Source organism: Oryza brachyantha, chromosome 7, assembly GCF_000231095.2.
Source record: "Oryza brachyantha chromosome 7, ObraRS2, whole genome shotgun sequence".
Lineage (NCBI taxonomy): Eukaryota > Viridiplantae > Streptophyta > Magnoliopsida > Poales > Poaceae > Oryza > Oryza brachyantha.
In genome coordinates this window covers 8,440,325-8,451,752 of record NC_023169.2, presented here as the reverse complement: position 1 = coordinate 8,451,752, position 11,428 = coordinate 8,440,325, and the positions used below count along the sequence as shown (strand labels likewise).

General features: G+C 49.9%; 2 protein-coding genes across 4 annotated transcripts; both read left to right on the top strand.

The window, feature by feature from the left end:
• Positions 1-805: 805 nt before the first annotated feature.
• Positions 806-2,599, top strand: LOC102710840 (myricetin 3-O-rhamnoside 1,2-glucosyltransferase UGT709G2-like). Its single transcript, XM_040526005.1, has one exon. It carries the CDS (start codon positions 892-894, stop codon positions 2,344-2,346), a length of 1,455 nt encoding a protein of 484 aa, XP_040381939.1. The 5' UTR covers positions 806-891; the 3' UTR covers positions 2,347-2,599.
• A 4,308-nt stretch (positions 2,600-6,907) lies between these two features.
• Positions 6,908-9,530, top strand: LOC102709985. Of its 3 annotated transcripts, XR_005812134.1 has the most exons (3): positions 6,908-8,264; positions 9,226-9,271; positions 9,349-9,530. XR_005812134.1 is itself a non-coding variant. In XM_040525715.1 (2 exons), the coding sequence occupies exon 1, from the start codon at positions 6,979-6,981 to the stop codon at positions 8,218-8,220; it is 1,242 nt and encodes a 413-aa protein (XP_040381649.1). In that variant the 5' UTR covers positions 6,908-6,978; the 3' UTR covers positions 8,221-8,264; positions 9,349-9,530. The 3 variants fall into 3 exon arrangements, 2 of the variants coding, with proteins under 2 accessions (XP_040381649.1, XP_040381648.1); XM_040525715.1 differs by lacking the exon at positions 9,226-9,271; XM_040525714.1 differs by having other exon boundaries at positions 9,226-9,530.
• The last annotated feature ends 1,898 nt before the right edge of the window (positions 9,531-11,428 follow it).

The window sequence follows — 11,428 nt, the reverse complement described above, 5'->3', positions numbered from 1 at the left end:
TTTCTGGTGTGATATAACTCATATTAATCTATCTTGTCAAAAAATTTTATAACTATTTAGATGACATGCAAATGTGCTAAAAACTATTTACCCTACCACCACCAACTAGTTAAGTTAAAAATTAACTCATATGCCTAGCATGTGCTGTGTTGTTTGATAAGTTAAACTTTAACTGTATAGTATAACATTGTGATGTGTGTGCTTGCTGGTGGGTATGTCAGTTAAAAATAACTCAATATGTGTGCAGCGTGTTCTTAAGTTAAAAATTAACTCGCGTTCTCTTAAGTTAAAAATTAACTCACGTTCACTGGCTTGTATTCGTGCTTCAGTAAATTAAAATTTGATTGAAAGGAGTCAAAACTTAACTCACTTTATTCAGGGGACCCCGCAAGTAATTGAAAAGTTAAAAGTTGTTGCAGCGTTTAAAGGCAGGGTGGTTGCTCCGTCGGTGGATGGTGTGAGGTCTAATTTGGTTATGATGTATCGTACGTTGTTTATTACGTAGCGTTCAAAACGTTGTATAGTAGTACCTCCATTTTATAGTGTTTATAGTGTAAGATGTTTGACTTTTTTGATTACAACGTTTAAGCATTTGACTTATTTAAAAATTTAGTACAAATATAAAAAATGACAAGTTGTGTGTAAAGTTCTTTTGACAATAAAGTAAGTACAAGCAAAATAAATGATATTTTTATAATTTTTAAATAAGAAAAATAATCAAACATTACAATCAAAAATTCAAACATCTTATTTTAAGGGAGTAGTTCTACATAAATATATATATGGAAAAGTATTTTAAATTCTTAGCCTCTTAGGGGAATATCCCCTCGGCTGTCGGCAATAGTAGAGCAGAGCGGATGCTACCCGCACCCGGCGCGCGAGCGGACGGACATGGCGGCTCACGTGCTCGTCTTCCCGGGCCCGGCGCAGGGCCACATCAACTGCATGACGCACTTCGCCACCGGCCTCGTCGCCGCCGGCCTGCACGTCACGTTCCTTCACACCGACCACAGCCTCCGCCGCCTTGGTGCCGCCGCGGCCGCCGCCTCACCGCGGCGGCTCCGGTTCTTGTCCATCCCCGACGGCCTCCCCGACGACCACGCGCGCGCCGTCGGCGACATCCTCGAGCTCCTGGAGTCGCTGCGGACCAAAGGCAGCGTCGCGTACCGCTCCTTGCTTACTAGGCTTGTGTGTGCAGGTGACGGCACCGGCTTCCCTCCGGTGACCTGCGTCGTCGCCGATGCCATCATGCCGTTCGCCGTCGACATCGCCGAGGAGCTCGGCGTGCCCGCGCTGGCTTTCCGCACGGCGAGCGCCTGTAGCGTCTTGGCGTACCTGTCCGTGCCGAAGCTTTTGGAGCTCGGTGAGCTCCCCTTCCCTGCCGGCGGCGACCTCGACGAACCCGTGCGCGGCGTTCCGGGCATGGAGAGCTTCCTCCGCCGACGGGATCTTCCGAGCCATTTCCGGATGCCCACCGACAACCAGATCGATCCCTTGCTTCAAGTGCTCACAGAGATCACCGCGTGCAGCCGCAGAGCACGGGCGGTCGTGCTCAACACGGCCGCGTCCATGGAGGGGCCGGCCGTCACTCACATCGCGTCGCATATGCGCGACGTCTTCGCCGTCGGTCCTGTCCACGCCATGTCCCCGGCGCCGGCGGCCGCGGGCAGCCTATGGCGCGCGGACGACGGCTGCACGGCATGGCTCGACGGCCAGGCTGACCGGTCGGTCGTGTACGTGAGCATGGGCAGCTTCGCCGTCATCTCGCACCAGCAGTTCACGGAGCTCCTGTCCGGCCTCGTCGCCGCCGGGTATCCGTTCCTCTGGGTGCTCCGGCCGGACATGGTCGGAGCGAGCCAGAACGCCGCCGTCCAAGAAGCCGTCAGGGCTGCAGGAGGGAACAGCAGGGCGCTGGTCGTGGAGTGGGCGCCGCAGCGGGACGTGCTGCGCCACCGCGCCGTGGGTTGCTTCCTGACGCACGCCGGGTGGAACTCGACGCAGGAGGCCGCCGCCGAGGGCGTGCCGATGGTGTGCTGGCCGTTCTTCTCCGACCAGCAGATGAACAGCCGGTTCGTGGGCGCCGTGTGGAGGACGGGGCTGGACATGAAGGACGTGTGCGACAGGGCCGTGGTGGAGAGGATGGTCAGGGAGGCGATGGAGTCCGCCGACATCAGAGCATCGGCCCAGGCGCTGGCGCGGCAGGTGAGGCGGGACGTCGCCGCCGGCGGCTCGTCGGCGGCGGAGTTCGAGCGGCTGGTCGGGTTCATCAAGGAGCTCAGCACGAACAGCGTTCATCAGCCGCACTCAAGCATTCAGAATTCAGACAATAATGAAAAGATGAGTTAAGATTCGGTCCGAAGGTTGCAGAGAAATATTCTCAGTTCTCTGTTATTCTTTTTTCATCATGATGCATCATGTGCAGAGTCGCTCTTTCTCTGAATTGTGAATTTTGTGGGTCTGTGGCATGTCCTCTGGTGCGTGCGACACAGAAGCCGGTGGCCTTGAATTGAATTGCTACTGGTGCCTGCAAAAGAATCGATCTGTTTTGTGTGACCCTTCCACTGCATTTGATTGCAAGAAAACAAATTTACGGCCGGGCGTGACACTGACGAGATAACCAATCGCCGCTGCTACTCATAATACACTGTACTATGCGGCGGAACGGCAAAACTGCCAAGAAAGGTACAGTTGGAAAAAATACCTTCATATTTTAATATACGACGCAGTATACTTTTATTATACATTGACCATTTATCTTATTTAAAAATTTATGTAAATATATATAAATTTAAGTTGTTATTAAAATATATTTTGCAATAAATAGAATCACAACAAAATAAATGATAACTAAAAAAGACGAACGATTAACATGTGCCAAAAAGTTTAACCGTGTTATTTATTAAAATACAGAGATAGTATAAAACAAATCCGCGAGATGATTAAACTAGGAAGAAATTGAATCTGATGCCCTATGTAAGCTTGGCAATATCTCATATTCCCAGAGTAGTTGAAAACGGTTCGGAATTTTATCGGAATCCGGACCTGTTTTTCGGAAACGGAACCCGTTGATCGGAATTTTTTTGGAATTTTTCGGAAACGGTATCGGAATCGGAAACGGATACGGTAAGCGTACTATTCGTCGGAACTCAGAATCGGTCAAAAACTTTTCGGACAAATTTTTGAAATTTTGAAAAGTAATATCAAGAAAATAGCCCAGCCCAATCCACCACTAGGCCGGCCCAAAGTCCAGCACGTGGGTTGGTAACCCTAGCCGCCGCCTGTTACTCCCTCCTGGAGTCCTAGTCCAGGAGGACGGAGGTGGAGGCTGCAGCGGCCGTGCGACAGAGAGAGAGCGATGGACCGAGGGGAATTTAACTATTTGCCACTGTTAAGAATGACACCTCTCCAAATACCATCTTTACCATAGCTCTTACATATTTGCCATAGGAAAGATAAATATTTTTAATAATTTGCCACTCTTGCACACGTGGCGTGCCGGCTTGTCCTTGTGGTGGTGAGGTGGCATCCATCGGTAGCAGCATGGTCTAGCACGGCGGCACGCCGCCGCTGGCGCGGCCGGGGCTAGCGGCCCAGCGGCGAGGAGGAGGAAGCGGTGAGGCGGATGACAACGATGATGCTGCCTCGCCATGGGAGTTGCTGCCTCAACATCTTCCAGGGGAACCTGCTGACCCTCCGCGGGAAGCGTCGCCGCGAGGCCGTGTGCTATGCCAGCTCCGACAATTCGTGCCCCGACGGCCGCGTCTGCCTCAGTCGCGGCGTCCGCGGCAACCTCCACGTCTGCCTCGGTGACCTCGTCACCGTCAAGTGCAGCCCCCACATCGGCAACACCAGGCGAGTGCTGGTACGCCCCTTCGAAGACTTGACGGCATCTCCGGCGACCTCTTTTAGCCCTACCTCCGATGTAAGCACATTGCACACGCATCGTCCATTAATCATCTTCATCATCAAGCATAATCTGATAATTAATCTCTCATGCTCATGCATGCAGCTTACTTCAAGAATGCGTGATTCGTCGCTTGTGAGAAAGAGAGCCGGAGGAGGAGGAGGCGTTGCTCCGCCGCCGCTAGGCGCCGGGCGTGCCAGACCATGTCGGTAGACTGTGCTGGCACGCCATGCTACCGATAGGAGGCCACCTCACCACGACAGGGACAAGTTGGCACGTCACGCGTGCAAGAATGACAAATTATTAGGAAAGTTTATCTTTCCGCCTCTAGCTCCTTCCCCCGGTGCCACCGCCTCCAGCTCCCTCCGCCGGCGCCACCGCCCCCTGGCGCCACCTCCCGCTCCCTTCTGTCGGCCGCGACGCCGGTGGCCCCCGGCGCCGCCTCCAGCTCCCTCCGCCCGCCGGCCCCCACCCGCCGGCCGCTAGCACCGCCTTCAGCCGATTGCCCACGGCCCCGACGCCGCCCGCCCCCGATCTGCTGCTCATTGGCTGGCTGCTGCTTGGTATCTCCTCTAAACTCCAAACTCTATTAATCTAGGTAAAGCTAATACTCCTGTTAATGTAGCTCCTCTAAACTCTATTTATATGTAACTAGTATTAATCTAGCTCATCTAAACTCTATTACTTCTATTTTGTTCTTATGAAACCAGTAAATTTGTGGGCTCCGAGTTGCATGATTATTCACGGGAACAAGTTCACTTATTGACTTGTTTGATTGTTTCCCCTCGACTCTAGGTGCATGACACTCCATTTGTATTTATTTTGTATTATGGAGTCCTAGCTGATTTTATTTTTGTGTTGTGGAATATGAAGTTCCAACATTGAATTGTTTTATTATGTTGTAGATTTGATATGGATTCATCACATGTGGCTATCTAAAGTATTTATTATGTGACTGTTAGTGTGAGTTTGTGACCGTGAATATGAGAAGTGAAATGAGGTGCTGTCCAATTTTTTTCTACCATATAATATGAGTCATGACTCATCAATGTTTCTTCTTGTGACATGGTATTTTAGAATTTATGATGTGTCGTTCTCTTGGTTACTTTGAGAAGTTGATGTGTTATTTTAGAAAAGATTTGCATACACATTTTGAGGTATTTTTATATTCCGGTAAATTTTTGATACCGTATTTGATCCATTATCGTTTCGATATTACCCGATTCCGTTTTCGTATTTGGTGTTTCTGTTTCCGGTTCCGGTTCCGAAAAAATATAGAAATGCAGTTGAGATGGTTTCCGTTCGTTTCCGATCCGTTTTCACCCCTACCATGCAGGACTGGAGGACTGGAGTCTGAGAATGTTCTCGTCAGGCCCGTCAAAGGCCATGAGCCAAGTGAGCGGCTGCACACACAGGGCCCTCAATTTTAAGGGCCCCCTACACTGCTCTAGTTTGAGCTTTAAATAAGTTCACCTGAGATCGCTTAACTTAACGTCGAGTTTATTTGAGATCCCTTAATCTCAAAACCAGAGATGTGTACCCATAAACTTGTATAAACCGTTTAACATACGTCTCTTGGCAGTATTGACTCACCTTTTGGACTGGTTTCGCCGAGGTGGACTTTAGTGGCCCCATGTGTTAGGAGGTTTTTCTTTTTTTTTTATCTTCTTTCTATTTTTTTCTTCCACTCTCTCCCTCACTTCTTCTCTACCTCGTCGGCATGACCAGCGGGTTTGCCTCGCCGGTCAGTATCTGCACTACCGCCGCATCCCCGGCCGGAACGTCGGCTCCGAGCTCGAGCACGACAGCCCCACCAGCAGCGCGCTCCTCATCTCCCCTTGTCGTAGTCATCGCTTAACCTCGAGTCCACACCTGCGACGAGCTCGCCGCACCCCGGCCACCCACCGCCCAGGCACCCACCCACCCCACTCGGCAGCCACTAGCTAGTCACAATGAGGTTCATGCAACACATGCACTAGCTACTGGCCAGAAGACTCACGCAACACATGCATGGATTCACTAGCGTTAACTAACTAGCTAGCTAAATAATCGATATGCACGCAGCCACTAACTAGCTAACTAATCGATATGCATCTTTTCTCTCTCAGGCTGGGATGTAGGCAGCGGCAGGCCAGCGGCCGAGGCGGGCTGGAGGGCGGAGCCACGCGACGACGGCTTGCAGCGGCTAGGAGATCTACGACGCACTGGACAAGCTAGCGATGACGGGGCTGCCCGTGGGGATCACGAAGCTGGATGTGTCGGCGGCGGACGAGGCGGTGCGCGCCGATGACCTAGAGATCGTGCTCCGGGAGGTGTTTCCGCATTTGCTCACCCGGCCGTGGAGGGCATCATGGTGTGGGAGTTCATGCAGGGCAACATGTGGCGCTCCCACGCCCACCTCGTCGACGACTCGACGCCGACGGGAAGCTCAAACAAGCGGGCCACCGCTACGTGGGTCTCCAGCAGGAGTGGACGTCACACGCGGGCTGGAGGGCCGCCGCAAGCCGCCATTGCTAGCCCAGCCGCCGTCGCCGCTGCCCTCACCCCAGCTGCCGCCTCGCGGCTTCGCCCTCTAGCCCGCGCCGGCCTGCCGTCGCCTGCGCCCCAGCCTGAGAGAGAAGAGAGGAAGAAGAGAGAGAGAGGAGAGACCGGTAGAAAAGATTAGAAAAAAAGGAAAGAGAAAAAAGAAAAAAATACTGACATGTGGGGCCCACCAAATGCCACGTCAGCAAAACCGGGCAAAAGTTGAGTTAATACTGCCGAGGTGCCGTTTCAAACGATTTATACAAGTTTAGAGGTATATATTTATGGTTTTAGGATTAAGGGACCTCAGACGGACTCTTTGAGGGACCTAGAATGAACTTATTACTTAAATATATAAACAAAAAATTATAATTTGAGCAATGAGCGGGAAAATTGGACTTTTCGGTGTGATGGGCCGAAGTTGCAGGCCCATACAGACAGAAATATACACGCACTGCAGGCTGCAGCCCGCGCCCCCGCTGCTATCTGATAATCTGATAACCTTTCTTCCACCACGACCTTTCCATCGGCGCCGCCGCGGCGCTCCCCAAATGTCTCTGCGCTGCCACCACCACCACCACCACCACCTCAAGGTCCGCGCCCTCCTCTGCGGCGGAAGCGGCGTTGGCGGCGACAGCTTCCCCAAGCCGACGCCCCTCCGACGCCCCTTGTCCGGGCCTCCGCCTCTCACGCATTTTCTCAAGCACCTCTTGGGCGGTCCGGCCAAACTCTCAGGCACCGCCGCTGGCGCCGCCGGTGAGCCCTGCTCCCTCACGCTTCACTTCCTCCGCAACTCCTGCGGCCTGTCGGAAGATGCGGCGGCGGCCGCCGCCGCGCGCGTCCGCCTGCGCTCCACCAAGAAGGCCCACGCCGTCCTCGCCCTCTTCCGCGGCATGGGCTTCCAGGGCGCTCACATCGCTCGCGTCGTCTCCACCTTCCCGAACTTGCTCACCTACCGTGCCAACGTCACCCTCGCTCCCAAGCTCGAGTTCTTCCGCCGCGAGCTCGGCCTCACCGACGCCCAGATCCGCCGCGCCGTCCTCGCAAGCCCCTACCGCGTCCTCTCCTACAGCCTCGAGGGCTGCCTCCGACGGAACCACCTCCTCCTCAGAGAACTCCTCGGCAGCGACAAGAACGTGACCGCCGCCGTCCTGCAGTCCACGGAGCTCATCCACGGGGACATTCGTGGCATCCTCCTCCCCAAGGTCAAGGCCCTCCGCGACCACGGCGCCACGGACGATGTCATCGTCAAGCTGGTCATGACGCACCCCAAGGCGCTCATGCACAGGCTGTCCCCCTTCGAGGAGAGCCTGGTCGCCATGGAGGAGCTCGGCATCAGGCCTTGCTCTCGAATGTTCCCCTATTCCTTCGGGCTGTTCGCCAGGTTGCACCCCAGGAGATGGAAGCGTCGGATGGACAACTACTTGAGCCTGGGATGGACAAAGGAGCAGGTGACGGAGGCGTTCGTCAGGCACCCCTACTGCATGTCCGTGTCCAACGACAAGGTGAGGCGTATCTGGCAGTTCGTCACCAAGAGGCTCGGGTGGAGCCTGGAGTACGTGGTAGCCAGCCCGGTGCTTCTCTCCCTCAGCTACGAGAAGCGGATCGTGCCGAGGTGCATGGTGCTCAACTTGCTGGCATCGAGGGGCTTGTTCCATGGGAAAATCAAGATGGCCCATATGTGTATGGGGAAGATGAAGTTCGTGGACAGGTATGTCACACGTTACCAGGAGGAAATCCCTGAGGTACTGGAAGCTTATTCTGCCGGGAGAGCAAGTGCTGCGGCTGTGTAAATGGAGCTGGAGAGGATTGTTCTTCTCTTTACCCTGCAACAAAGGCACTGTCTTCCCCCTGACTTTAATTTTTTGTTTAATTCCATTGATGGCTTTCTTTTCTTTCTGAAATCACATGAAATGTGCCTGAAAGGAAAGTGCTGTAGTAGTTTAGAAACATGAATGATTGAAACCTCTTTGGAGAGCATCCTGGTTTCGTTAACTAGTCCATAACGCTATTCCTATCTAACATGCGAAATGCATTACTCATGGCAAAACTAGTCCATAACGCTATTCTGCGAAATGCATTACTCATGGCAAACAAGAATGTGAACTTGTATGGTTAAACTATTCGTGGGCATACATGGTTTAGGTTCATGAGAAGATGCCATGCAACTTAGGTGTAGCTTGTTATAGCTGAATACTCTGTCTTGAACACATGCTATAGTATTGTTATTCTAGGATGAAAAAAAATCCCCATCCTTACTACTGATCTTTGTGGTGTCAAATAGTTATTGCCATGACAGGGTGATGTTAGCTCCATGAGTATCCTATCTCTTGGTTTATAATGGAATGTTCTTTTGGTGTGCAGTTGTTTCGAATGAAAAATGACTGTACTATCAAAGTCTTTATTTGTGTAACATAACTTGGACCTGTTCAAAAATAAATCTATGGTATGGGGATAGCTGACGCAAGTGTTCTGTCTTTATTAATTTCTGCCAGACCATTTGATTTGTTCCCAAAACTGCTTTGATAACTGACGCAAGTGTTTCAAGGGCATATAAGCAGGACGATACAGATCAATATGTGATGCTGCATTTGTTACATCATTATTTCAGCTCCTTTTTTTTTTCCAAAAGGTTATGAATCTTAAAGAAAAGGTTAAAATGTATGCTCTCCGCCCCCGCAAGTAGTTTTTCTTTACCGTTATCAATAGTTCAATCTGGTTACCCTTTGTTTATATACTGATTTGCACAGATCTAATGCCAATTACTTGCTTTAAGATTTACATTTTTTTTCCAAAAGAGGTGGGACGAAAGCAAGGTTCAGGAAGGGATAACTATAGGAGCAGGTGTAGAAAAACTCAAGTGCATACCACAAATGGTATTTCCCAATATAATGTGGTTGGATTGTTATTATTTGTTACAGATGGTTGGATTGTTATCCATGTGGAGCGGATGTATTGCAAGAATAACTTCGTGTGGTTATGTAGTAAGAAAGGACATTGTGTGAAGAATCAAATACGGCAATATTGGTTGTACCTTATGAAACTGCAAGTACGGTGTTTGAAATCAGCCACCCTCTTCTTTTTGCTTTTGTTTATGCTTATAACCCAAAATTTGAATCTTTAACATTAAATTTAGAGTTGATTTTGCAGATTTTTTTAATCAAAATTTATTTTTTAGCTTTTACTTTTAGATCGTGAAAAACATGAATGTAAATTTTTTATTCATAGATTATTTCTTGTTTGCAAATGTTTTTTCAAAGAAAAAACAAACAATGAGGACCAGTATTATTATGGTAGTTACATGGTTGCAATGCCCACAGTAGTCCGTATACTACTTGGAAAGTTCTAACTACGTAAGATTCCACTGCTTATTATATGGGTTAATTTGATCCGTGTTATCACAACTATGTGTATTTAGATAAATATCATTATAATTCGTCTATTTGTAACTGTGTCACTCAAATTTTACAAAATTAGAATCATGCCATTGTCGCTACGTTTTCCATTTTTTTCCCATCTACACGTGGGACCCACCTATCATATTGGTCTTCTTTCTCTAATCTCACTATCCCCACCTGTCTTTCTTTACCGGTGTCCATCTCCACCGCCGTCGCGGTCGCGAAGCAGCGCGTGCGTCGGGTGTGAGAGAGCGCTATAGCTCGATGGGTGGCCGCGGTCGACGCAGCCTCGGTGAGTAGCCGCAGAGGTCCTTGGCATTGAAGGTAACTGCGGTCCTCGGCCTGGACAAGCAGTTGCCACCGGCGGTGGTCCTCGGCATCTCGGTTACAGAGGCCCTCGACATCTCAACGAGCAGCTAGGTATGGTCGGCCTCGGCGAGTGTGAGCGCGAGCGCGAGCAACTGCAGCGGCGGCGGTCCACAGCATTTTTAGTGAATAACGACGGCGGTCTTCGATCGCCATTTTTAGTGAACAGCTACGGCGGGCCTCTTTTGTATCCGATCTTGATTTGTTCATTCTGTGCATGTATTTGATTTGTTCATTATGTGCAAGCATGTTCCTTTTGCTTTATCTGTATTGGATCTATCCTCCCGAACAGTCAATGAATTAGCCTCCTTACCGTCGATGGTGCTGGTGAAGGTCACAGTCTACGTATGGGTGGAGGGTTGGAACAAGACTGACATGCACCACAGCAGCAGCTGCACGAGGGCACGGCTGGCCATGGCGCTGCGGCGGAGAGACAGGTAGGGAAAGTGAAATTGGAGGAAGAAACAGTAGCACGAGAGCACGGCTGGCCATGGCACAGCGGCGGAGAGAGACAGGTGGAGAAAGTGAAATCGGAAGAAGAAGATGAATCTGATAGATGGGTCCCAAGTGTAGATGGGGAAGAAGACAAAAAACGTGACGGCAATGGCATGATTCTAATTTTATATAATTTGAGTGGCACGGTTACGAATAAACGAATTGTAATGGTATTTTTATGAATAACAATAGTTGCAATGGCACGGATCAAATTAATCCTTATTATATTGTCTATTTACGTTGGTGTAAAATTAATCATGCTCTCTGGACTTGCAGCATGTCTCTTGGATCTACGTAAGAAAATTAAATATAAATCCGTTGCCTGATCTTGAAGAGATGTACAAAGCACAGCCCAATTTCGGGCATTGGTTTTTCAGTAGAGTTAATCTTGCCCATGAAGAGGAAAGAGACGAGATGTCTGTTTATATATTCGTAATATTTAAAGGTTGGGGAGATGATGCATTATATATTCGTAATATTTATGCAAAACATTGTAGCTGTAAATAACTTGATGTGTTTATTGCACTGAAAGTTACCTCCTTCCACTGTAAGCGATAAGGGATAATATTTGTTTTTGCACTTGCTGGAACAACAAATCTTAAATTATTTGGTATAGTTTATATTGCCAATTATTCTAGGAGGCTAAGTACCAGCCCACTAGAGGCCTGAAGTAGACTGGCTTAGGAAGCGGCCCAGTGGACCTCTAACCGTGAGGGATTTTGCCTAATCCAACCTTCACCGT